The 27,543-nt window shown below is 38.5% G+C and overlaps 1 protein-coding gene across 2 annotated transcripts in view; it reads right to left on the bottom strand.

Annotated features, from left to right (window-relative positions):
• Positions 1-790: 790 nt before the first annotated feature.
• The window catches only part of TBC1D8B (TBC1 domain family member 8B), a 42,570-nt gene continuing 15,817 nt past the window's right edge, over positions 791-27,543 (bottom strand). The window contains exons 5-21 of one of the 2 annotated variants that reach the window (XM_050901723.1): positions 26,513-26,753; positions 24,852-25,059; positions 23,086-23,253; positions 21,599-21,748; positions 18,498-18,648; positions 16,892-17,106; positions 16,327-16,444; positions 15,335-15,620; positions 13,857-13,986; positions 10,326-10,424; positions 9,073-9,141; positions 8,621-8,861; positions 7,659-7,724; positions 7,278-7,361; positions 6,328-6,384; positions 5,915-6,012; positions 791-5,568 (exon numbers count right to left, since the gene is read on the bottom strand). In XM_050901723.1, coding sequence (XP_050757680.1) covers positions 5,158-5,568; positions 5,915-6,012; positions 6,328-6,384; positions 7,278-7,361; positions 7,659-7,724; positions 8,621-8,861; positions 9,073-9,141; positions 10,326-10,424; positions 13,857-13,986; positions 15,335-15,620; positions 16,327-16,444; positions 16,892-17,106; positions 18,498-18,648; positions 21,599-21,748; positions 23,086-23,253; positions 24,852-25,059; positions 26,513-26,753 — 2,792 coding nt within the window. In that variant the 3' untranslated portion in view covers positions 791-5,157. Of the gene's footprint in view, positions 5,569-5,914; positions 6,016-6,327; positions 6,385-7,277; positions 7,362-7,658; positions 7,725-8,620; positions 8,862-9,072; positions 9,142-10,325; positions 10,425-13,856; positions 13,987-15,334; positions 15,621-16,326; positions 16,445-16,891; positions 17,107-18,497; positions 18,649-21,598; positions 21,749-23,085; positions 23,254-24,851; positions 25,060-26,512; positions 26,754-27,543 lie in introns of both variants that reach the window. The other variant, XM_050901721.1, reaches the window with a different exon arrangement.

Here is a 27,543-nt window from a genome sequence, read left to right on the forward strand (position 1 = left end):
TATAAATCTTGGTTATTTTATATGATGTTGAATATAGATACATTTATAAATGTTACTATTCTTAAAAGCATTTTGTAATGGGAAAAAGGAAGTGTCTTATGAAGATGAACAGTAAAGATTTTATTCTTGTCTTGAATCTATGTTCCTGCACAGCTCCACTGAATGGGAGCCCGTGCATTTTGACGAGCTTTAAACAGATTGTACATAGTATTTTAAAAAAAAAAAAAAAAGGAAATAAAATAATACTTGTAAGACCTCTTACACAATATGTGCTGTTGTTATTCCCTGGGTGGTATGGGTCCGTTGGGGATCAGAATCTGCTCCTTGCTCTCCAGGAGCAGCCCTCACGTATACATGTGCATAAACAGCTGAAGGAATGGGGCTCAAGACGGAGACTGGGATTTCCATGACCGGTGCCAGAAGCAATAGGGGCAACACATAAATTAGAAAGAACAAGGCATCAGTCAGTGCAGACATGGCTGCACACTGTAAATGTTTTAATTTGGATGCAAAAAACAACTAACAGTACTCTTCCTGGGCTAACTCACTTGCTGTCTTGGCACTGAAACAAGCTCAGGCTGTATGCACGGCTAAACTAGTCCTCGGCTTCAAGATCTGGGTCTCCTCTTCATTTTTCCTCCACTTCGGGGGAGGCTGGCATCCTAATGTGGGTTTGGGTTGGTCCTTGCTTTGGAAAGCACTGACTAAACGTAGCTTTAACATGACCAACGCTCTTGAAGGAACTTCTGAAATAGTCCATCATGAGAAATAATAGTGCCTCAAACAGGTATTTTTTTTTAAGTGAAACATTTTTATTTTACACCTCATTTGTCTTACAGTACTTCTGCATACAATACATTGTATAAAAAGCCAACCTGCCAACACAAACCTGTGTTGCCTTCTTGGTAAAGTGACAAAGCTATAGCAAAAAAGACAAAATAGCCTATTTTCCTGGAAACAAATTGGAATATTTCTTTTTGTTTTAGTCCAGATAACAACTGCAATTGCAATCAAGAACCTTGTATGGTACAACTGGATGAGAAACTTCTGGTAAAATCAACACACGGCTATTTCCTAGTCACTATGGTAGCAAACTCTTCTAAAAATACGTTATCATCTAGCCATTGGAGTGATGAACAAGTGGCTTGTTTTAGGAATGGATGGAAACACAGAGTGTTTTTTCTGAATCACATGGCAGCGACAATTTCCATGTCCAGGGAAATGCTACCAGTTGAATTACAAGCAGTTCTCCACCATGGTGGAAAGGGCTCGTATTTTTATTACTGGTAGTTCAGCTATTCCCTCACCTCGTGTGTTCAAGCCCTGAACTCGGCGCACAAAGAGGTCAAGCAGCCAGCTCCTCGTGGTGGTCAGGGCTGCCACCGTTCACCTGGCGTGCAGGGAACGGCGACAGGCTCCCCGAGCAGCACGCTCTGTATTGCAAGACCGAGGGAACACCGCAGCTCTGCTAGCCATCCCCCTGGGCTAACGATTACGTTTGACAAAAGGCATCTTTTGCGCATAGCAACAATAATAACGGCCTAGCCACTAGAAAGGACTGTGCAGTGTACGCTAACAGCCACCGAGAATGTTTCAGGGTAAATAACCATGGCATAGCTGCCAAGTGACGCTGGTGACGCTGCAGCAGGTAGTGCAATTTTAAAACTGTATAAACAGCATCACTAGTTTTAGCAATCTATATCCTACCTACCACTGTCTATTTTGTACTGAATGATGCACATTCATTTATTTCCTATAACTGAACCAAAAAAATAAAAAGACTTAACTTCATGAAATCTGTTACACAAAAAAATAACATAGATAATGTGAAATGACACATCAGTACTCACTTAACCACGCTGCTTCCTGTTAGTGAATGAACTGTTCGAAGTCCAAGAACACTTCTAAAAACTTCCAAGTTACAATGTGAATGGAAAGTCCCCCCCTTGGGAAGTAGCTGAGTAATTCTGGGTCAGACACCCTGCAACCACCGGACTCCTTGCTAGAATTTCTGCTTAACTCCCAGCTACATGTGGCAGCTGACCTCCTGCAACACAAGTGTGCACACCCACAGTGTCCTAACGCAATGTGATGTGAACCTGGGTTCATCTTTGCATCACCAAGGACTTCAGCTGGCCAGAAAGCTGTATCGCCTGGGGATCTCTGTCCCTGACTATGCAGGGCTTTAAAGTCAAGGCATCACCTTTTGGGACTGGAGAGGGAAAGAGCTTCTATTGCTCTGGCTCCCCCAAGCCCAACCAAGCCTGCACGTACTTGTTAGCCAGCCTATCTCCACCATAGGAAAGGGAAGGAAAGCAGCCAGACACTAACTCCAGAGTTATTCTGTCACAAGCAAAGCGCAAGTGTCCCTCAATGTTACAGCACACTCTGGAAGCAGCCCAGCAAACACACCTCTGGGTCACACTCCTTGGAAATAGCTGGCGTTTGCTGCATCTAGATCTCCCTAAAGGATCAGTGATCCACAGGCTCCAAAAGGAAGAACCTGCCAGCTAGGCAGTTGCCTGAGTGCTGCCAGCCTGCTGGAAGCCACCTTGCTCCACCCTCCGTCCTGCTGCGGCTGGATGCCTGGCCACTCTGACTAGTCTTGCTGGATCAGCCTGCAGGTGTATTACAGGAACGATCTAAAGACATTACCCTTTTTGGGAAAAAAAATAAACAAATCCAACAGAATCCATGCAGTTAATAAAAGTTAGTGTTCCCCTACATATCCTAACTTCTCACCTTAAATCTATTTTTTTTTTATATATATATATATATATATATATGCTGGTAATCTCTCTTTATACATAGATATGATAGCTGACAAGAGCTACTACATAACTGGTAATGGCTCTACAGTCTCTTGGATTGACACTAATAGAAAATGGTATTTTAAAAAGGTGCTCAGTTTTGCATAAGCAAACCAAGTAATGTCACAAGGCTGTTGTATTTTGCAAGTTCCTTCAGTACAGTCTTCTGTACTGAGATCTTAACATCTTGGCTCTCAACCAAAAAATGTCACTGAGTTCTAAGACTTCCATATCTCTGTGCTACCTTGCTTAGCAAATAGTTCATAGCTTTGACTACTTCTTGAAATTAACAATATCCGTCATAAACCTACAAAAGCTTTTTAGATGGGCAGCTGCATCTGTTTTCATGGGGCTCCATTACAATTTTGGCACGGCTACTTGCAGAAGAATTACTCACCAAGCAAACCTTATCTGAGTACGTCCCAGACTAGAACAACAATATCATCTGCTTTGTATTTCTAAAACAATATTAGGAAAACAGTGGGTGAATACATTTTAAAAGTAACACAGTGTTGCCCTACTTTGCCTCAGAAACATACCCATATGAATGCATAAATTAGTTTTTATATTTTACACATAAAAATACAAATCGGTATTATATTGTATCAAGTGTAATTACTTTGTGAAGGCGTCTGAAAAAAGCTTCCTCATTTCTCACATATATGATATAGTTTTTGGAGTTACTGTTCATTCAATAAAACTTTATTTTACATTAATACCTGAGAGTATGGGGGAGAGTAGAAGAAATAATTCATAAATTCATTGCTCCTGATCAAAACTGTATTCTTTAGAAGCAGCACGGGAACTTTAACATCAATTGCAATGATGGTATTTCACCAAGCACTTGTAACACAAGTCAAAATTTCATTTTATTCTTCATTCATATTAGTATTGCAAGAAAAGCCTCAGTGAATGATACCATCCCCATTCCGCTTCTTTACAAAAAACATGCACAGTATAAAAATAATGCTGCTCTGCAGAGAAAGATTGTCACACAGGCTTTAGAAACAGCCATTTTTAACTAGTTTAGCAGAGACTCCCAGTTTACTTTGTTGTTGTTGTTAAAATACAAGCTCTTCCCCTCTTTCTCTAAACTCATTCTAGCACCAGCTACTGAAGGTTCAAGGTCAACATTTATCAGCATTAACGCTGGCAGAGCTTGCCTCCACAGGATTTTTCCTGTATCGTTTTTTATATATTAAAAATTTCAAGTCAGATTCCAGAGGACTTTCTTGTTGCCATGAATCCTGGCAGATAGAAAATATTACAGTAGCAATAATCCAGAGAGCTACAGAAAAGAAAGAATAATTATTAGGTTGAGGAATGGACTCAGGGTAGGCAAAGGAGCAACTGCAATCTGTCCCTAGCAGTTCAATAGTCAGCATTCAGGAACTACAAAGCAGCTAAAGATGGTCTGTGCTTGGGCTTTCCAAACACAAGCAAAACTACACATTTCATCAGCATGCTCCTAAGAAGCCAACAACGGCTCCTCTTGCAAGACAAATGACAACCACCACGTGGTCAGACAGATTTTGCCACTGCTTTCCCTTGATTTCAACAATCTATGCTAGCTTTTGCATCCGTGTGCAGCCTGGATGACCAAACAAGCTGCTATCCTTTTCACCTATATTGTAGGAGGATTGGTATGAAAATGGGAAAGAGAACTCATATATAGGCCGAGCTAGAAAAGCAGGAAACCAGTTGTTTGTTGCAAAAACTAAGACGTGGGCTGGGATAATGCAGTCTGAAAACTGCCGATGAGGGGCTGGAATCTGCAAGAGTCCAGGACCATCGGTAACACCAAAGCAGAGGAATTGAGAGCAGGGCAACTTTCTTCTCTAACCTCATGCTCTTGTGCCTACCATAGCCTCTCTTCTTCACCCTGCTTTGATCCCAGTCCACATGCAAGTTTGGAAATAACTAATTAAACTAACCTGGAAGACAAGCTCTAAGCTGTCGATACTCCTTTTAAGTGAAAATGGCTGGAAGTTATTCCTTTTATCACAGTAATAGAAATGAACCTGGAGAGCACGCACTGTAACAGCTGTCACTCAGATAGGTTTGCAATAGGTCACATCTAGTATTTCCAAGCAATGTTGCATATTTTAATAACATGGTAAAGACAGTTTATTATTCAGTCCTTTTGTTGGAGTGAAACTTATGAACAATGCAAGAAAGTGATTGTGCTTCGAACTATTTTTATTTACATTACATACCAGTAATCTGATATTTAAAGCTAACTCTTCAAACTCCATTCCCTATGTAAACACCAGACTCAATTTCCATAGTAACAACCTTCATTTGTAAGCGCTTTATGTGGTTCATTCAGAGTCAAAGGTAAAGAAAATTACACTCTGGTTCTTGCTTTAAGTTGTAAATTTTTAGCACACTCTATTTTAACTTTTATGTCATGAGGTTTCTCAAAAAATCTCACAAAGGCTGGCTCATTTAATAAGGATGCCAGAATCTGTTCAAAGGCAAAAGACCATTCATGGTTCCCTCTCAAACTCTGTGTTCTACTGCCTTCAGTCTGCTCAGAGCTGCTTTCCTCCTGCCCTTTTCTGGTGATTTCAGCAGGCACCTCCATAACGGCAACTGGACTTTTCACTGGTGATGTGGGACTCTGCAGTCTTCTCCCAACTTCTTCCATTTTCAGCAGGAGGCTGGTAACCACCGCTATAGCCCGATATAACAGTTCCTCCTCGGGATCCCCATGGAACAGATTGTACAGAGTTTTTGAGAACTGGATGAACTGAGACTACAGAGGGATACAGAGGAGACTATTCAGAGAACAGCAACACAACCGTCCTCTTTCACTACACATTGTGATCTCAGTCCAGTGCCTGCTGCTGCTAGGCACCTGGTACAACTGCTCTAATGACAATATGGGCACGGACCAGCCCTGATAAACCTAAGTGTGTCTGAAAGTCCCTCTCTTCATAAGCTTACAGTTACAGCAGTTTAAAAAACACACAGTCTAATGATTAAAGTAAAGGTGTGAAATTTAAGGGATCCTACAAGTCCTTTAGAAAACTACTAATAGGACTTAAAGGATAAACAGCAGTCAAAAATAGACTTAAATAAGACTGAGACAGACAGTTTACCTGATTCATTCTTGGCAAATCCTTAATGTTTTCTTCTTTTTTAAGAAGTTCATCTTGCCATTGCTTCAGATATGCCTGAATATCAACCTTCCCCTTTCCTACTGGACAAAAAGGAAAAAAAAAAAAAAAAGTGAACAAACAAGAACTAAGAGCTTCCCATAAGGGATGATGAGCAAAAGAAATGGCATCCTCGATGTCATTCCTTCTCAGCAGAGTGGTAAGGCCAAGGACTAAACAGGATCAGAGTTTACATTACCCTCTCGCTCCCCAGGACTATACTTACAAAAGTGGATATAATGTTAGCACTACGCTAGAGATGACGTTATTCAGTATACTTTGTCACCAGCACACTTTCCTAGCTCTACTCCCCCAAAAGACACGCAGTTACCAAATGTGCCTCCAGGATTCTTTACCTTTTTCTGGGCTGCTCTTCAAAGAATCACTTTCAATACTATCCCCAACAGATGAAACTACAGTTTAGGAGGAAAAAAAGAAGAAAGAGTTATTTATCTGAGAAAGGAGGACCAATGGTTCATTTCCTTTTATCAAACATTCCTTCCTTAAGGAGCAAGACCCTCACCGACCCCCTATGTTCTCAACACAGATTAGGCCAAGAAGAAACCACATGATAAGATTTATATACTTTCTATAAAAATAGAAGCCACCATGAGGCTGGAGATCACAAAAGAAACTGCAATCAGTTATATCAAGCAAATAATCTTCATAATGTTCACGGCCCATGTCTTGAACAGTGGTGAGAACAGTACCCATATATTACAGATAAGGTACTTTTGGATAGTTTTTAAAAACCAAAAAGGATCTGTCTTCCAAAGAAGTAAAATCACACAGCTTTCCAAACAGAGTATTTTATCAACTCCATAAACTTAGACCCCACAAAACTTTTTTCAGCTTACTTGGTTTAAAGTGGAAGCAAAGGATTTTGAAACACTTGCTTATGTGCCTCAAAACAATTATGGATTGGATATTTTATTTCTTGAGGTAGGAAATATCATCGCCATTTCATTATGCCTTGAATGCAAAAGTAAAATGGCCATCACTTCAACAACTACTGCAACAGGTTGCCTACTATGCTGAAAAATGCTGACCAAATACACTCCCCTATTTCCATGTAAACAACCATGGCCTTTGAATTCAATCATCAGACCAGCTATCCACAAATTCTGCACTACTTTATGAAAATGTAACTATCTACAGAAGATCTTTGCAGAGGATTCTTGTTAACAGTGATATGATTTACTGGATTTACTAGTTTTCAGAAGAGAGCTCATCATTTTTCACCATGAGATAATGAATAGATTCCTTCTAATGTTCTGCAGGCAAAGCCTCATACTCTGGAGCTTACCACTGAGCTGGCTGAAGTGGATCAGTTCTTCTTTTGAAAGATCACCACCTTTGGAAGGGCTCAGAGATTCTACTTCAGTAAAAGCTGCAATAAATAAATGAATAAAGTGGTCTGGGGGCTCCCAAGCATTACCAAAGCAGTGATAAAAAGCAAAAGCTTTGTGCAGGCAAATGGTCCCTATGAAGAGAAATGGTGTTGGAGCAGATTAAGTCCTTCCAAAGAATACATCACAAGAAATACACATCTGTATTACAGCTATTGGACTGTACTGTAGCCAGGACTGGTGACAACAGGAAGAAAAGTAAAGCTAAGAAAAAAAACCATGCAAAGATAATAAAAGCCAGGAACAGCCCTCCCCAAATACCACCGCCTCTCACTTACCTGGAGGGATGTGCAACTTAAAAAGAAGCTTGAGTTTGTCAGTGAAACTTCCATTATACATGGTATCTGTCAGAGGAAAGATGCAAGACAGTCTGTTCAACTGGACCAAAATTTAAAACACCCTCTTAACCTAAACAAATACACCCAGAGAGGATGGAACTGGACATGTGTCCTACCTTACATGGAGTATAATTAGAGATGAAGCTTAAGGAAGGCAGTATCACCTGCAGCTGAGCCTGGGGTTTGTCTACGCTGAGGAAAGAACACTAATAATGTCTATCACTTACTAAAATGAAACCACAGTACCAAAGAAATATAGCACTAATGTCTTCTCAGCATTTTTCCTTAAATTTTTGTTTCCTGAACAATACCACTTTGAAAAGAAGATGAAAGGAACAGAGTAGTAAGTCAAGAAAACTTTCAGTTCCCCAGAGATATAAGGCATTGGTCATCTTGCACGATCTGTGTATGAGATGGCTTAGTATGAGGAAGCATTTATCATCAACCAAACAGGCTGGGCAATGAGATCATACCATTTCCTAATTTTCTGATATTTTGCTGGTAAAGCCATATTTAAGTTTAATCTCAAATAGGAGATTATTCTCCAGGCGATTAATGTCTCAGAAAAATTACTAGTTTGTAAAGCCTTGTGTTAGCTATTTTATGGTGAAATACAGACAGGGAAATGAGAGCACAGTTCCGTAATTTAAAGCCTTTATCATTCACCTGAATAGTGTAGCTCCCACTCTCAAGCTTATAAATATACTTTGAGCATTTGGCTTGCCATTTAAACAGTCTTTGCATTTAATGTCACATGATAAAAATCAGACTATTTGACCCTAAGTTAAGAGGCTAGTCTTCTTAGGCTCTTTATATAGTGTATGGAAGGTGATACACTGCAGGACTACTCCCAAGATGGAGTTCCCTTGTGAATGTGCTACATATATGTGTTGTTCTCATACCAAGAACACAGGCAAATTGTTTGAAGTTTATAAGGCAATCGGAGCTCTCATCCATCAGTCTGAATGTCCACAATGCAAGCGAGTCTCTGTTTGCACAGTGTGACCAGGGGCTCAAGAGATGACAGAGAACCCTGAATTGCTGGCAATCAATCCGATACTGGTCAAGATATGGCAGGCTGGCATCATGATGTTGCAAGACAGGACTATTTACATTCCAATAACAGGAAAGAAAGTGCTCCTTCTGCAAAGGAAAGATAAAATGTTAGATTTTCTGAAACAACTCTCTCTGAGTGAAAGATGTGGGAAGTTAGCTATGTAATTTGATTTAAAGCTGACATGTAAAACATATGTTGAATCTAGCTTTTACCTCAACTTGTTAAAACTGTTTCACACCCATAACACAGTCCACCATTAAGATGGATGTTTGGTAAGTGAGGAAAATGGCACGTTACCTTGAATAATTCATAAAGCTCTTCAAGCTCACTAGGACTGAATTTTACATCCTGGGACACAACACGTAGCTGAAACAAAATTAAGAGAAAATTAATTAATGAGTCTTCCCTCTTTGGAATAAGCCTGTAGAATAAAGTTATGGGAGACTCAACCTTACATTAAAAGACACTGTTTGAATATTCCAGGTTTTGGCATGTTACAATTAGGAGTAAGAATAAAATTTCTTTTTAAAAGCAATCAGAAGATTATAGACTGAAAGAAATGATTTCTCGCAAAAAAAGGGAGCTTAAAGCTAGTCACATTACTTGCATATATTGAGCCTACACTATGAAACCCAGGAGATAAAACTCAATTATTTATAATGATACAACATAACGCTTCCTTTATAATGGGCAAATGCATGTTCAGCTCTCAACAATGAAGCTGAATCCTCATTTTTTAAATTAAAAAAAAAAAAAATTGTTCACAGCTTTTTAAAATAAAGTTAGCTACAAGACCAAGTTCCATCTTCACAATATGTATGTTTTGTAAAATGAAATACAAGAGTTACCATCTTAGCACAACCAACAGCCTTTAGTATCAGTTGCTACAAGCCACATTTACTACAGAAAGAAGCACTGTGTTAAATAGACTAGCATTATCATCAGTTATTGGAAATGAGCCACTGAAGAAAATAGGCAAACAAAGGAAGCACCTTGCAACCTCCACCGTCATTCAGGAGTCTGAACCGATATTGGATGATATTGGCAGCTGAAGAGCTACCACACCACGCACGCATTACCGAACATCCACACACACCACGGACAAAAAGCACCCTTGTTGAATGCAGTACAATAATCTCTTCAGTGACATTTGGGATTGCTTCCCAGGGTAAAAATGCAGGTGATTGTTTTACTGTAGCACTGTGGACATTTTACAGTGCTCTATGCCTCTAAGAGAAATGCATTAACAATTTAACAACAGCAGACAGAAATATAGGTCAGCCTGTTCCAATCAAAGTGTCAGAGACATGCCAGACTTTAGAAGTTGTCTGCGATGGTGTTACTTGTAAGAAGACCAGAAGGTCATGCTGTAATTCACAGACTGAAAACATCACAGGCCAAACCTCGGTTAACAGACACCCTGCAGATGAGAGGGATTTCAGTGTATAAAATTATATATTTGGCCCTGGAAAATGTAGCTCTTCTCAGAATTTTCCAAAAGGGAATGAATTTTATCAGAGGGAAGGGTTTAGCTCTTCCAAGTCACTCACCACATTCTGCTTGGTCGTAGCTTCTAACGTCTGGATCACATAAAGCCTGTTCCTGCAGCGCATGCTCTCAACATCCTCATATCGAATATCGCCATATCTCTAAGAAGAAAAGCATCATTCCATGAAATCAACTGTTGCTAGACACATCTAAGCAGATATTTTTGTCTTTCTTGCATCTAAGTACAATACAGCTATGGACGCAAAGGAAGATCCCAGAAACTCTCAGCAAAAAATCATTTACTAGAGTACTAACATTCTCCCTAAACAGCGTAACTTTTAAAAGGGCAAGTGTTTCAAAGAGTGATGGAGAAAGAACAAACTGGAGTACTTCACTGTGTGGGAAGACAAAGGAAGGGATTTTACCACGTGTCAGCTCTATATCCAACTCTACTATCACATGGTGACTACTACTGCAGGGTAGCAAAGTCTAAGATGTGTATGTTGTCAGGGCTTGAAGTTCACTCTAGTGAACTTTAGAAATTAGCTGAAGTAATTTCTGAACTGTTCCTAGCTACCTCTGGAATTTCTGAAGGACAGGGAAGGTGTCTGAGCATTGGAGTAGAATAAATACATTTACCTTTAAAGAAAAGTGGGATAGTAGGCAAAAACTAGAAACAAATTCCCAGAGAAATCATGGAACAAATTATTAAACAATTAAAATCTAAATAGAAACAGATAAGATAAATCAAAATGGGCCAACATTCTTTATCAAGATCACGTCAAATCAATTTAATTTCCTCCTACGAGGAAATTCAGTCTAGTGCGTAGAACTGAAACAGCAGATAGGATACATCTTTACTTTTGTAAGGTTTTTGACACTCTTCAGCAACACATGCAACCAAGAAGACATGGCCTAACCACAATCACCATGTACCATGTGCACAACTGGTTCTAATAACAAACTTTGAGAACAAATGAGTGAGAAATGACCAAACTAGGCAGGACTTTCAGAAATTTTTCCACAGCGTGTTTTGTTCCCATTTTCGGCCATGCACTTTAAACAAGATATGAAAAAACTGCAACACAGTCATAAAGAGCCTGAGCGCATAAGCTTTGAGGAAAGGTTAGAGGAACTGGTTGTGTTAAATCTAGAAAAAGAAAAGATCAGAGTTGAAAGGGTACATGATGAACAATAACAACCTAATAGCAACAAGGAATCACAGAGAAAACTGCAATTGACTATCCTCAATAGCGCTTTATGAGCATCCAAGAGGAACTATACAGGATATTAGGATATTTTCTGACAAGGGCAGAGAAACCCTACAATGGGCTAAAGTTTTTGCAGATTCTCTTTGGTTGAAGAGTTTTAACAACATCAGACATTTTTCAAGGATGATCTGGGTGTATGCTGGACAGGGAGCTGAACTGGATGACCTGTGGAGTTCTCTTCCAGAACTGTATTTCTGTGTTCCTATGAAGACCACTACCAGCATACTTCTGACTTGGAACAAAGAGGAAGCAGAGAGAAATTGCATCTCTGAATCACAACTCATTCACTGGTCTGGCTTCTGGGCACTGATATTGTGCAATGGCCTCAGTAAGAATATAAACAAGATGTATAATGTAACTCTGAATTAGTGTGATGTGATAAAATGGTACAAGTTCTTCCATTCACTAGTTAAACATGACTTCTTCATACCTGATTAGACTGCCAAAGAATGAGTCTTGCATTTGTGCCTGAGTCATAAAGGCATGAAACTGAACATCATTTTAAAATTCAACTCCATATCTTTTCACTTAATCTCATTTATCTTGTGAACACCTAAGCAAAGCAACAGTAACACAAAGAACATCTCTGTTCACTTATTCATGATTTGTAACTAGACCTATCTGCAGAATGACAACTCTCTATTGCAGCAATCTTCCCATTTCGAAATTTGTTTTATTTTATTTCCACAGAGATATGAAAATAAAACCCTTCACCGCAACAGAATTGTGTTGAAATTAACTGTCTGGTCAAAATGGGAAGCAGGAAATTGACTCTCACTTTGTATCAGCAGTTCTCAAACAAGGGGTTGTGACACTTACCAGCACTGAAGAAATTCAGTTTCAACTGAAGATAAAAATTTGCATCCGAAAAAGAGGCTATGAGATAGAAATGGGGATATGGGCTTAGGAACAGGGCTGTCAACTTGGAAGTGGGAGATTCAGGTTCAAGGATCTGCCCAAATCAATGTTCAAAAGCCACACCAAATCAGAGGCTATTGCTTTGGTGCAGTCACCTGCCTGCAAAGGCAGGGGAAGAAGAAAGGGAGTTTCTTTTGCTTTGTCTTTCAGTAATGATTCCATCTCTGTGAAAGCTTCAGCTTACACTTCAGAATGCAATATACAGCACTTCATTATTTAGCATCTCTGTTCTTTATTCTGCAAGTATTCATCCTCACTATGAGATCTCACCATGACAAGAAAGACCCATAACAGTTTGCAACTCTTCTTACAAGAACCTTAAAGCATTTTATAAACATGATTCTTCAGTATAACATTCTTGTGAAACAATACTGATAGCAGAAGCACAGCCTTTTTATATGATTAGCCCAATGCTATAAAGACACTTCAAGAGAACTTGAATTTCTGATTCTTGTCTTTGTTCACCCCACTAAAGGCAAAGCCCTCTTCTCAGTAAAAATCAGAAGAGACAGTTCCTAAATTATACAAATTACAGTCAGTTAATCTTTTCTGAGTCAAGGCCAGGACATTTTCCCAAAAGAGATGTATTATGGACCTTTCACTAGAAACATATGACTCAGAATAAGAAAAAAAAAAAAAGTATCATATAGATAAAAGAAACCTGCTAATAGAAAAAACAAAATGTGAACAAATCTTTTCTCTCAGCTTGCCTTTCACTTCAGGTGGGCTGAGCAGAAACCTACCTACAAATGGATTAATACCCTCATACAAATCATGCCAAGGAAGTAAATGCCTCATGAAAATCTGAGGACAAAAGGAGAAGGAGAAGCTAGATCTATTTCCTCCCCAATGCAGAGCTGCAAAGCTAGACGCTGCAGAAATCAAACTTGCAAATTGAAAGAAAGTGCTAAAAGATTGTAACTGGTCTTCCTCACCTAACACATCTCTAAACAGTCATTTAACCCATACAATAAACTACTCAAGTACACAGTTTCCTGCACAGGTTGTTTTGTCAAATGTTATCACTATCTGCAATGTGCAGTCATCAGTCTCAAATTAGTAAATGCAAGGGCCGTTTCTGCTGTACTTTGTCATTTAGTTGACATACTAATAAAGTGAATGAGGGATGGCAATACATGACCTGTGATGAACCTAGGAAACTCCACTCAGGACAGCCTAGCAAGCACATTCCAGGCAGTTAAAAAACCAAAACAATACAAAAACAAACCTATCCCATAACCTATAAGGTTTTCAGTCAGGCTCAACAAAATACAGAGTCAATTTCTACCAATCTAGACAGCTTTTCTGCTCTAGTTTGTACAATGCAGTTGCACTATCTTTAAGGTAGCCCATGCAACGTAAACACTGCATGGGATGTGAAAACATACCCACAAGAACACATACTTCATTTGACTCTCGGATCAAATCAGTAATGTCCACTTTTGGATGGTCACTCTTTGTATCGCTGAGGTTGGAGCCCTGCTGCACAGTTGGAGGCAAAGGACTGTCTTTGTTAGTGACACTGTCAAAAAATCTGCACAAAGCAAACACACGAGAAATCAGCAGGAACCAGCTTATCACGACAAAACGATAACATCAGCATCTACTGAAGAAAAAGTGCACAGAGAATGGAAAATAGCAAAGAATATCAGCATAAGTAGCACAAATATGCTGTAACAGTAACAAAAACATACAAACATGGGAATCGGCTACCCAGAGAAGCTTGTAGAGCTTCTAGCCTTGGGAGTTTTTAAGACCCAGCTAGACAATAACATGACTGATGTGATCTAGTGCTAGTAGTAATCCTTTTTTGAGTGAGAAGTTAGACTAGAGACTTGCCAAGGTCCCTTCTACTCAGCATTCCCGTGGTTCTCTGATCCATCTAGCAAGGTTGTACTACATAACTGGGAGAGAGGAAAAGAGGCTTGTCCTGAACTGTGACCAAGGCAATCTTAATTCCCTCAGATGCATAAGCCAAGACATTTGAACATATTTAAACTGAGTGAATGTGCTCTTACTGTTAGGTTTTTTAAGTGTTAAATATTTAAATGAGTACAGCTAGGTTTTACAATAAATACCAGGCTGCATGGTCTCTTACAATAAAAATTACATTTTCATCATTAATTCTGTAGCTCCTACCCTATTCAAACATGCAACATTTAAAAGTCTCACTAAAAAGAAATTCTTATTATCGATTCTTAACAGTCACAACTTGGTGACTCCCTATAGCACAGTCATTTTGCTGTTTTAATACTCCATGATACACAATCACAGCAACAACAACAGAATTTAGGTAGGTAGTGAAGCAAAAACTGTGCAAGTTTTGCTTGCAATACATCAGTTTAAAATGCACTTTATGTTGTATATTTGAATTTCTTCTTCAAATGCTAATATAGAACAAACATCTGGTCATGATTGTCCTCATCACGCTATTTTTGTCTTATTTCTATTTTAAGCCATTAGCAGCAGAGGAGCCAGCAGCCTAAACTACAAGAACTGAGCTGCAGAATATGTTGTCAGTAAGCTGATGCTCGAACTGTTTGGAACAGTCTTAGTGTGCTCTAGATTACCTCATCATTAAGGAAAGCCACCTTCTATAAGTGATATAAATTCCAGGCAAAACCCACATTGCTTTTACTTTAAAATACACAAAATAGGCAATGGTTTTAGAAGAACTTTAATGGAGGGTGGGATTTTCAGAGGATCCAGGCACACTTTCCAGCCACCCCTTTCAGAATTTCAGCCCGAGATGAACCCTTAATTCCTTTGAAGCCTTTGGAAGTCTTGGCCAGATGTCTTCTCAGCTGCCCCAGAATGACTTATCTATTTCCAATTATAGCAGCTGCTAAGCAGCCCATAAGAATAACAGTTAACACTGATACCTGTTGAGAACAGTGACTGCTTCTGCATCATCCTTACAAGTCAGCAACTTCTCCATGTTGTATTCCAGCACTGCGAGACCCAGCTGCAAGATTGCCTTTATTCCATCATAGAAGAAACAGTCCACCACATTGACTGCACTTTCAATAGGCAGCACACTGATAAAAAGGGTAAGGAACCAGGAGAGAGAGACCGAGGAGAAAAAAGTCATGTCCGTCATGTGGTCTGTCAACTGAGGCAGATGAACCCTGATGAGCTCCTCAAACACTGCCTGATCTACCAAGGCACCTGCAGGGAAAGGATAACAAAACCACCACCCAAATCTTAATACAGAGAAGCATACTTTTCTCAGAGCGCTGGCCAGAACTAAAGCCCCTATCCTAGTGCAACTTTATTGTAAAAGCAAACAGGCCTAGCTGCATGGAACCACTGGCTTTGTTCCCTATGCTGGAAGCTATGCACTCTATGTATGGGTCCAGAGCCTTGCTGCATGCTGTAAAGTGCGTTAGCACTTTTGTGGGTGCGTGGCTACTTCCAGTGATTCTCCTGACAGCCAATACACCCCCTCTGCAATTACAGAGAAACTTCACGTCAAATTTTCTTCTACCATATACACCTGCAAGTACTGAGTATGAGATCAAAGACTAAGTCTGGACCTGGAGTAGCTCTTTTTCCTTTATTTAAGCTGGCTAAGTTTCAAATAAATAGTATGAATTGCAGTTATAATTCCAAAAGAACAGTATAATAGTCTAACTGACTGCTTCCTGAGTAGTTATGCCTAGAGTAATGTCAATATCTGAAAATCATATCCACTCCTGCTTAAGGAGGAGTCTTGGGACATTCTCTGTAACTTCCATTTTCTACTTCACAATACTGAACAAAATGCAACAGTTTCTCTCCCCTGTTCAGCCTTCAGCTCATTCCTTACATTTGTTCTTAATGAATGATCATTTACATTCAATTCTAGATAGATAAAAAGACAGACAGATGTTACCAATGATTCGACGATTGAAATAATCGGGTAGCATCCTTTCACACACAGCAACCAAAAGCCAGAATGCTTCCTCCTCTTTAGCATACAGCAGAAGTACTGATGTCAAAATATTCATTGCCTGTAACATTTAAACAGGAAAGGAAGCATTTACAAGACGGTGAAAACACAACTGTTGTCATTTGTTAAAATTTCTATTTCTGAAAGCACTTTACAGCACATTTTTAGAGTGCTAGGATAACCTACAGCCGTATCCACTATAAGACTTTCACCTCTATATTATTAAATACAGAGCATAGTGTTTAAACTACATAAAAATATTTTTAAGTGCTAAAAGTCTAGTAAGAATGCAAAGGCGTATATGAAGTGGACATGACAGCATTTATCAACAAGTTCAAGTACAATATAAAAACTCATGTTACACAGTAGGATGAAATAAGCAAAGTAAGTGAACCACTGAGCAAGAACCATTACATATTTATGTGATTGATGTTATGAGGTGCCACTATACTGCCATCATGAGCTAATATTTAGACAACCAACACTAAGAGTCTTAAAACTGCTGTACCTGACAATATCCAATTTGGGGATTCCTGTATGCATAAGCTGTAAGAACTCTCCTGAGTGCAGAAATTCCTGTGTCACTTTGAAAAGCAGGATGCTCAGGTAAGGAGCGACGTAAATCTCGTTCAATTTCATCAGTAGCTAAAGTGCACGTTCCTAAGGACTTTTCCACCAACTCAGTGTAATAACCAGGGTTGGATGCCATATCATTTACAGCACCTGCCAACACATTGTATTGCACAGTATTAGAGGACAACAGTAAAGTATCTACATGATTGTCTGCAATTTGTATAAAAATTTTTGGTGACTACTGAGGTGCCTCATTAATCTCCAGATGTTACTGCAGTAATGTATCAGAGTAATTCTACTGAAATTAATGGAATTACTCTGAAATGAAAACAGAAAAGTGAAATAAAATAAGCCTTGGAGGAAATCTAAGTCACTTTCCATTATAAAGTTGATTTTGACTTACTTTTTTGTTTCATGGGGAGCGGGGGAAGCTCCTTTCACCTACAATTTTGCCCAAGTTTTCTGGCAAACACAATACCTTTCCATTTGTAGAGCTGGGAACAGATTAGAAAAACTAGGCAAAAGACTGATATTTACCTAATTAATTCCATAACTTTTCTGTTAACACCTTCCAAGACAGAGATATCGGTCAGGTAAGAGAAGCATAAATGCCTATGTAAACGCTCAAACAACACTAGCAAAGAACATCCATGTTCACATGTCCTCAAAAGGAACTACCATACAGTAGGCTGAATGAAGAGTATAAAACGCATTTGTTACGATAAACAGATTGTCTGGAACAGCACAAAGCTCTGCCCAGGGGAACACAGTGAGTACAGCTAGCAGATAAGGTCCTGGGTGGCTCCTCAAAATCTGCAGCTCATTTTCTGAATCTGACACAGGTTTCCTGTATGACCCTGATCAAGTCAGTGGCTGCTGCTTTTCTAAGTGTTTCAGTGAATGGGAATAGAAAGCGCACAGAGGTGTTGTAAAGCAGTGTCTTAATTCCCTGGGCCTCCATTCCCTCAAGTTAAGTGCTCTGACACAGGTGTGTTCTACAGAAGAAAGCCACAAAAGCACACTCAGAGCTTTGGCAAGAGATCCCGTATGTGTAAGAAAGTCCACAATGCCTGTACATCTCACTCTTTAAACCAAGCAACAGCGTATAGCAAAGAGCTGCCGATAACTGGGACCAAATTCTCTGCCAGGAAAACTTTTTTTTTTGTGTCTGGTAACGCTACCCTCTCAGAAAGCTTAAATCAAAACAATTGAAACACAGTCTCACAAACATGCTTTTCTTTTTAGCAAGTAAAGAGGCTTTGCTGAAACTGACTGTCCCCTGGAACAGCATGAATTCTTATTGTTATTTTTCAACTGAGTTTGTTGTAAGAGAGGAAGATGCAGGTTTAGTTTGAATCAATGCAAAACAAAATAATAGACAAAATTATCCTGTTCATCATTTTGAAGTGTCTTTCTTCAGAAACATTTGGATAAATTGCCAGAGATAAGAGCATTTTTTGTCAGATTACGTTTGGTCTGTAACTAGAACATCCATACAGTAGAGTCCACAAAATGAATCAATTATACTTGCTATGCAATACCTGAGAAGAGTAGCCAGAGCTCTCCTCTTAATGCCTCTGGGATCCCTCTTACAACTAGGTCTCGAGTCTTCTTTGTTCGAAACATACTGACACCATGTCCACGTTCGACAAAAAGGATGTTCCAGGACTGTTCTTTCATTTTTTCTTTCAACTATGAAAAACAGAAGACAACAAGCATTAAATATACTGGAAGATCTTCCTCAGGTTTCAGAGAACAGAACCAAATTTTCTCTCAGTTATATTCATATAAACTGGAAATGGCAGCACTGGCATCCATATTGATATGTGAAATGAATGCTCATGCAAACCAGAGCAAAATCTAACCTGTGCATAGTATAAGTTTGGCATACAATGCAATCTCCTACACGACCTACTATTCTTTAAAGTATATTATTACACGAATGTCTATACCAGATCACACAAAAGGTAAATCTAAGCCAGTATCCCATCTGACAGAAACCAACAGCAAGTGACAAAGAACAGTAAGGTCACGCAAACATCTGCAAAATCCTCCTCCATCCTCCAGCAAAGAGAAGCACAGGCACCTCCTCAGCAGAGGCAATCTCTCTGAATTTAACAACATGCAGCAGATTTTTCCCTGCAAATTGCTTCCTGAACCCAGACAAACCTGCCGCTTTCTAACTTCACTTGAAGCCCCCTTGTTGCTGTATTACGACAGCAAACAATCACTCCCTTTCACCTTTTTCAAGCCACTCCTAAGTTCAACTTTTTCCTTACTTCCCACTTGAGAATGATTCCAACCCGTAAACAGCAATAACTGTATGCAAGGTGGATTTTCATTTTAAATGAAGTCATCACCATCTATTCGTTATGTTTTATTGTTCACTATTCCGCTAAACTTATTTTTTTTTAAAAATCAATAGGTAGACAGCCCTATTTGTTACCTCTAGATTGAACCATTTGCAGCTTTGGCACCACATCAACAAGAATTACATAATTATCAAAGGACCACGAAGTACTAGGGATTGAAATAGAGTGAATGAACAGTGATAAAGCAGTAAGATAGCAAACCAGTGCAAGGTGCAACTGTGCAGACAAATTCTGCCATCATAGTTCTCCTGAGGCGTTCCAAAAATGCATTGCCTGCATAATGGGTAAGAAAATTCAACATCTCATATAATTCCTATGGCAAAAAATCAGAGGTACATTAAAACTTCCTCTTGTAAGATTCTTTTTCAGCTATTTCCATGTAAATACATATGTATGTTTGTATGATACATACATACATACAAACAAATCTGCTTATTGTAACTTGGGCCAATTTTAAAATATCCCATTTTTTGTTGCTGCTTTGTGATAAACACCGTAACATTTTCTTGGTAAAGTGTAAATCAATAGAAGAAGGAAAAAAGATGAAATTGAATGAAAGCAGTAGAAAAGACAACCAGGAAAAATAGGGTGAAGAGAAGGTTCAGATTGCTTATGTGTGGTGGCAGGTTTCTGTGTGCTAATTTGACAGCTCTAACAAACAAACTATGAGAAAAAATATTTGGCTATGATGGCACAACGAAATCAAGCAAGTGATTATTTGCAAAGTCAACTCACTGTCACAGACACCTGCTTAATTACTCTGATAAATTAACATATTTCGATTTCAACATGTCTATGAACTGTTCTTTGCTAACAGCAATAAAAATGTACTAAATTTGTTACAGATGAAATAATATCCCACAGAAACTCAACAGGCAAAACAGGTTGCTTCCTTTTTTTGATTCATCGTGCTTTGTTGCATTATATTAGTTGACAGATTTGGAACAGAATGGCTACAAATGGTGGAAAGCACACAGAGGGATGGCATGACATCAGTGTCATTATTCTCCCACAGTTTCTCAATCTTTCCTCGGTTTATTTACATGAGCTCCAAACAGCACTAGGAGAGAATCGATAATCAGGAAAATTTGCAGGAGAATGAAGTCTAATTGAATTAAGGAGGGTTACTAATAGCTGAAAACACTTATGCCCATATAGGTTTTACATTTAATCAAATATTTATCAACCACATAGAACACTTTTACAAACTAGCAATTTCTGTCAACATAGAAGATAACAGTGTATGCATCTGAACTTCAGTAGGACCAGCCATGTAAGTAAAACCTGCTCCACCAAATGAAAACTGGCAAAAATTCCCTATTCAGACAAAACTGAAGTTACAGGCATTTTACCTGCAGAGTAGAAGGAGGTGGAGATAGTAGAAACAGTGAAATAGATACTTTGTAAAGTACAAGATTACTAATGAACTATTGATTATGCACCTAAAACACAATTCAATTTCTCTGAAGCAAAGCAACTGATGCTCAGGTGCTCCGACTCATGAGAGGCTCCAGGGCTGAGACAGGGTGAACATTGCCACTACATTTTCTGTGCATGCAGCAGTAAGATTTAACATTGTTAAAGCAATTAAAGGTGCCGAAAAGTAGATTTTGTCCACTTTTGTTCAACATACAATAAAAAGCAGAACTTAAAAATCTGAATTCCCTTTTCTCCTGCCCAAAGGGTGTTTATTTTCTGATATTTCTAATATCAAAAATTCCATATCTTAATTTACCCAGTTCTGCTGAAAGACTTAATTTTAAAATAAAACCTTTCTGTCTTCTTGCATACACTATGGAGAAGCAAAAATAGGATGTCCTACTGCAAAAACAATTAAAGAAACATTCTCCAGAGCATAACTTTGTTAGACAGAAGTGCAAAAGAATGAAGCAAGGAAGAAATTAAGTCAATTTCTTGATAACATTCTCCTTGCCTCCAAAGAGTTGGTAGCAACTTGGTATCTTGACAATTCAGATAGATATGAAACATGTTCACTATCATAAAACAAACAGCCAACTCTTCCCTGAGGGGTGGAAGAGCAGGAGGAATTAGCTCCATGAAGATAAGGCATATCATTATTAAACAAGATGAGCAGAAAATTGAATGGAGCCATGAAGAAGCACCCTGTGGACTCCAAATACTGAAAATGCAGATGAAAGAAGATTGGCAAAGCCCCAGAGGAAATCAGCAGCCTTGCTGGAATACATTTTGAATATACTTCATTCCTTTCCAATTAGATTCCAAAAACTGTTGGCCATTTTATCCCTTACCATTTTAGAGTCTAGATTCTCAGCATCCTGAGGATGGTAGACAGTCATTAGGGCTTCTGTACTGACAGTTTTGCTGTTATCTCTCTGACCCATCTTTGATGGTCCTGCATCAAAATCCTTTGGACTGTCAGAGGCAGAACTAGCTGCAACCTTGAAAAAAAATTTGACAGTGGTAGTTATAAATGCCAAACAATCCTTCAAGAAGCAGCACTGGTATCAGAAACCATTTTGCTTCTAGATCATCGTTGTTTCTTATATTAAGTTACAGGTACCAGATACAGACTTCTAAAATAAATGAAAAACAGCAATCCCTGCTCTGCACAGCTGGGCTTTCAGTAGGCTGCACTTGAAAAAAAATCCATCTCTACAGCCAAAAACTTAACTATGAAAGGACAAATATTCATAATGAGAACTCCAATAGGTAGGGAGGCCTGGCCATCCATCACCACTGAAGTCAAAAGAAAAACATTCATTTAAATGGAGCCATATACTGAACTATACAGAAATGCTGAGAGCATTTAAAAACCAGCGTTAGAACCTGGATTGTTTTTCAAAACATGATGGAAAACAAAGTAATAGAACCCAAACCAGAATGCATTCACAGTAGTACCATTGTTTAACACAAATTCTTTCATATGGGCACAGAGTTATTTATTTGTCCACACCTTAAAACCAGAGGTACTTGACTTAGCATGGTATGTCAAAATAATGCAGGTATCATCCAAAATAAGGTAATCTAAAAGAGAATGCCCCTGAGCAGCAGACCTTACCACTCAGGTCTCCCGTGGCTGTGCTGTACTCTTATCAGCTGACCATTTCTGCTGATATCAAACTATCTTGCTTTTATTACTCATTTTTGCCTTTTAACCCTTAAGAATCAAAATCTCAAGGTAGAGATTTTGCTGATACACTGATTATTTTCTACCAAAAGGCATTTATTTGTATGCTTCTCCACTCTTATAACTGTCACTTTAGAGGCTACTCCAGCTGATTCTATTAATTTTTTTTCAGGGAAAAATCTTCAGAGAAGAGATACAGCAACTATAATAAGTAATGCTTGTTAGGGATGTTTTGTCATTGCTTTCTTATTTCTCATGCATGAAACTACACATACGGATTTCTCCACATCTAGAAACAACCTTACAATCATTCCATCAACTTCCTGAGTCAAATAGTCAGCTAGCAAAAACCGACACAGCTACACATAATTTTACATCAGACTGGTGGACTTTTGTTTTAATGTGAAGGGTCTGAAGGCAAGAGATGGGAACATGATCTTTGAAAGAGCAAAAAAAAGATTTAGACAACTTGAAATCTAGAGGTACAGCAGACATTGTTACACATCTTGTGTCTAGATTCAGGCTTAAATATAAAAGTATTGCATTACACAGCAAAACACTGACAACGATACGTAAACTCTTTGTAAGACTACACAACCTTATTCCTAGGAACAGGTACTAAGAAACTAGAATTAGCAGAGTAGTTACCTCTGTAGTTATGATGTGTTGTGGACTTGAAGCTGCATTGCATTTCATTCTGAGTTTTGCCACAAGCTGTTCGAAATCTCTAACCTCTGTGAAACGAAAAGCTGTTTTTCCTTTGGTACTAATGCTGACTCCTCTATTGGCTGGATCTGCCTTATCCACCCCTGTGACCTACAGAAGCAAGGATACATAAATTAGGCAACAAATTTTACCAGCTTACTTCTAAAAGAGAAAACCTGTTAAAAATACATGTGTACATGAAACAGTACTATGAAGCACCATACAAGCAGAATTAGTAACACAAGTAACAAACTCACTACTTTTAAAGCTCCGTGGTCTAGAGCTATTTTAGCACAAGGTGATAAGTATTATGTGACAGACTTTTGACAGAGTACCAAAAATCTTTGAAAAGGTTTTCCCAGCTGTGAGTGCTGAGCTTATTTGAAAATCTTCCTTCCCTCTACCTTTTTTCTTACCATCCGAAGGAGACAAAACATGGCTTTTGCAAGTAATCAAATGAAACAAGTTTCACAAGAATGAATTTCCACTGAGAATACCCTTTCAAAGACAGCTGTCATAACACGACAGCTGGAGCTGATTTTAATTGCTATGATGGAACAGTTACAGATTAGAGCAGTTAATACACTTTAATAATGCAAGTACAAGTGAGACAATCATGAATAGCTAGGCTGACTGCCATTGCTGATGCTTTTATATTGTTATAGGTAAAGAATGAAAGACTACTGAAATAAAGTAACTCTGCAGTACTGTAGAACAAATAGTGAGGGCCTGACAATCCACAACAATAAATTTAGAGTCAGCTCCTTTAACACAGCCTCTCCTTGTTTTTCACAGGTTATGGAAGTCTCTATTGTTTGCAGGACTATTTATAGAAAATCAAATAAATTGCTTTATCTGGGTGGGGAACACCAAGTGTATTGCTGAAACTAGCTCAGCTCACCCCCCTATGTCAGGTGTCTTATGTCAGGCAGTATGTACACAGAGCAATTACAAAGCAATTACAGAACCTGATTAATTTTTAGGCTATTGTAAAATATGTCTGGGTGCTGATGAAAAGCTTTTAACACTGGAAGACTGAAATGTGGCAATGTCCCAGATCACATGAAGTCAAGCAAGGGATGGAGAAAGGTTTTTTTTTCCAGAAGTTATTCCACAGTCTAGCTATAGTACTCTACAGAAATATGAATGCTGTGTCCTTTACAATATGGTCCTTATTCCGTCTGTTGAGACTATCAGCTGTAATGGCATTGATACTTGTTCACTGACTGTCAGTGGATTTTCCTATAGACTTTTGAACAGAGACAGCACTGCTCAACTGCTGCAAAAAGAACTGCACTACTGGGCTAACAAAGAAACATGGCAAAACAATTACTAATCTTCAAGATCCTCTACCCTCTCCAATTCTTTCCTTTTTATCTTGAGAATCTCTCATTAACTCAACTTCAAGAATGAAGCATAAGCTTTTTCATTTAAAAAAAAAAAAGTATTAAAAAATTTGGAATCTGTACCCAGCTACAGAAATCACAGTAAACAGAAACGGGAAAGAGGATACAGGGAACAAAGCTGAAACATGAAAGCAGTTCTATAAACCTACACACAGAATTCCTACATGCAGTATCCAAGGTAGGGGGACATGTATGACATCATGTAAAGTAAGCAGATTCTAATGAAAATCTGCTAAACTGGCATTAAACTACACAAGTGCAAAACTTCTGGTATAACTGGCTCTGACTTGTCGTTTGCATTACCTCTCTTAATGGAATGATTACACTGCACAGGCTGCCATCCTGGCTAGCAAAGCAGATGTAGTTTTCTGAAATGCACATTTTCCCATGGGTGTTGTAATGACTGAAAGGAACCCATAAGAAGCACTCATGAACTTCCTTCAAGGTCTCTTCTTTGGGTAGCCTGAAGAATGCACTAAACTGCTCACTGTGGGCACGGCTCTCTAGGCCTCTAGATTAAAAACAAAACAAAAAACAGGGTAGGAGAGAGAAAAGAAAAATTAAATAAGTTTAAAATGTCTTTACAAATACAAAAGTTAAAAATACCTTGGGAAAAGACAGTAAAACATCATGCTCTCCCATAATCCGTGGAGTCGATCTGGAAGGTTCAATGTTTTGCTTGAAGAGGCAACAAAGGGCAGGACCACATCTATCTATATATACCCACTTAACAAAATACTTAAATACTTCACTAAACAGGAATAGATACAAGCATGTTCTTACACAGTAAAGCACTTTGCTGAATCAGGGCCTACAGGCAGTATAGAAAAACATACTGATAGCCTAATCTGCTCTGTTTCCCCACCCATCAGAATAGTCCATTTAAACCTAAAACAAGTTTTTGGCTTGAGAGAGGGTTAATTAGCTAGAAATGTAGCACATGTTGTAAACATCTGCCACGGGCTAATTCTTTCACAGATAACTGCAGCCAGAAACAACGTTTTGGTTGTAGAGCAACATCCCTCTCCAGCATTGCTATCAAACTGAGGTATCAATTACCCAGGAAATACAACCTGAAACAAGTTTTATTATCAGTATACTATAAAACTAAATACCTTTTTTTTTTCTTAAATCATAGGTGCATGGAGCTTTAAGTAGGAACAATTATTAGAAAAATGCTTTATCATAACTTCTGATATGCAGATAGGTAACATTTTCCAACAAAGATTTAGTCCCTTTATGTGAATTTAAATTACCTAACAACAGACTTGCTTTTCCCAGTTACTTTTCACAGTAAATAGCTGTGGTCCACAGATCAAAACCTGCACATTTGAGTGAGAATTTGGACAGCACTCTGAGGAAAAGACAACATTTGCTTCAACAGACACCAGAACTGAAGAGAAACCATCAAATTACTACAAGGAATAATCACACACGTTCCTTGAGAAGGAAGGACCCTAACCATCAGGTTACTTACATACACATCTTTCCCACTGCCTAAAATACTGTTGTAAATACGGAAAGCGATGCATGCATCTGCAACTCATTGATTTCATCACCCATCTCCAGTGGCAGAAAAGCCATGCAGTTATTATTTACATATGTTTATTAAATCATTTATTCTCCACCTTATCCTTCTTCATCAGGTCTCTTTGGAGACACTGCAGCTCCTTTCTTAATTTTCTAATCCTAAATGCTGCTAGAACGCCTTTTAAAACCCTACAGTTGAAGACCAGCTCTGAAGTTTTGATCACTTCCTGCCTTCATATAGACTTTTGATACTGCAAAGTAACAATAAATTACAACGCCTCACATTGCTTTGATCCCAAACTTTAATGAGACACTTGTTTAAGAGAACACCAGCTTTGCTGACATTTACATATCTCCTTGAGACAAGGATTCTCTTCCCCTTTGCCTAAAAATGTACTGGGCCCAGAGCAGACAGACTCTAAGCAACACATTACCTCTTGGTGATCTGCAGGGGGTCATGAAGGACTAGGTCATCTTCAAATGTCTCCTTGTCAAAAAGTCTCCTAACAGCATAGTTTGCCAGCTGCTCCATGAGAAGGAACGTTTCACTAATGTGCAAAAACATGGAAAAATAGTGATCTTCCCCACGGGAGCACACGTGAATGCTCTCTGTCAGAATCACATTGGAAGTCTTCTCAAGTTTTGATATTTCATCCCAGGAGATAATAAGTTTTACTGAAAATACAAATATAAGCAGATGTGAGTAACTTCTCGTTAGCTGCTACCCTCATATTAAAAAAAGAAAAGTAGTAGTCAACAGCACTAATAAAATATAATTAAGCAATATAGTTAAATGATAACACACTTGGAAAGGACTACAAACTCACAAAAGCACAAAAAACACTCTCTTCACAACTCCTATAAAACAATTCCATTAGAAAGAATTTTATAGAAAGAAAAACATTAAAGACACACCATGTATGAAAATACAAGCTTACGTCACCCTTTCTTTGCTCTCATGTGAAACTGCAAATTGCAAAGAAACACCACCATATAAGCTACCCCACTTTAAACAGTTTACCAATAGGGCTTCTTAAAGTAAATTGATCATGTATTGGCATTTAGAGGAACCATGCCCATTAGCTATGACATTTCCCAATACAAACGAAAATTAGCTTAGAAAGGATCCTACTTTCTTTAGGCTTTCTAGTTTTCACATAAATACAGTTATAGCTCGCACTATTAGAGGCATTTGTTTGGGCATTTCAAACTAACGTTACACAGGAAAAAAAGATACGTGCAATTATCACCATGCGTAGCGCACTTGTGAAGTATTAAGTCTGTGTGTGAAGAAATAACTGTAATCCTCAAAGACTGAATTAATATGCAGCATGAACTAAAGATAATGGACAACTTTTAGTTACAGTCAACTGCAACAGGTCTGCCTTCATTCTGAAGCTTATATAGAGGAAGAAAACTAATGGACATTGTGTAGTAAGTTACACAAATGTATTCATTTCCATAA

Source organism: Gymnogyps californianus, chromosome 9 (genome assembly GCF_018139145.2).
Source record: "Gymnogyps californianus isolate 813 chromosome 9, ASM1813914v2, whole genome shotgun sequence".
Lineage (NCBI taxonomy): Eukaryota > Metazoa > Chordata > Aves > Accipitriformes > Cathartidae > Gymnogyps > Gymnogyps californianus.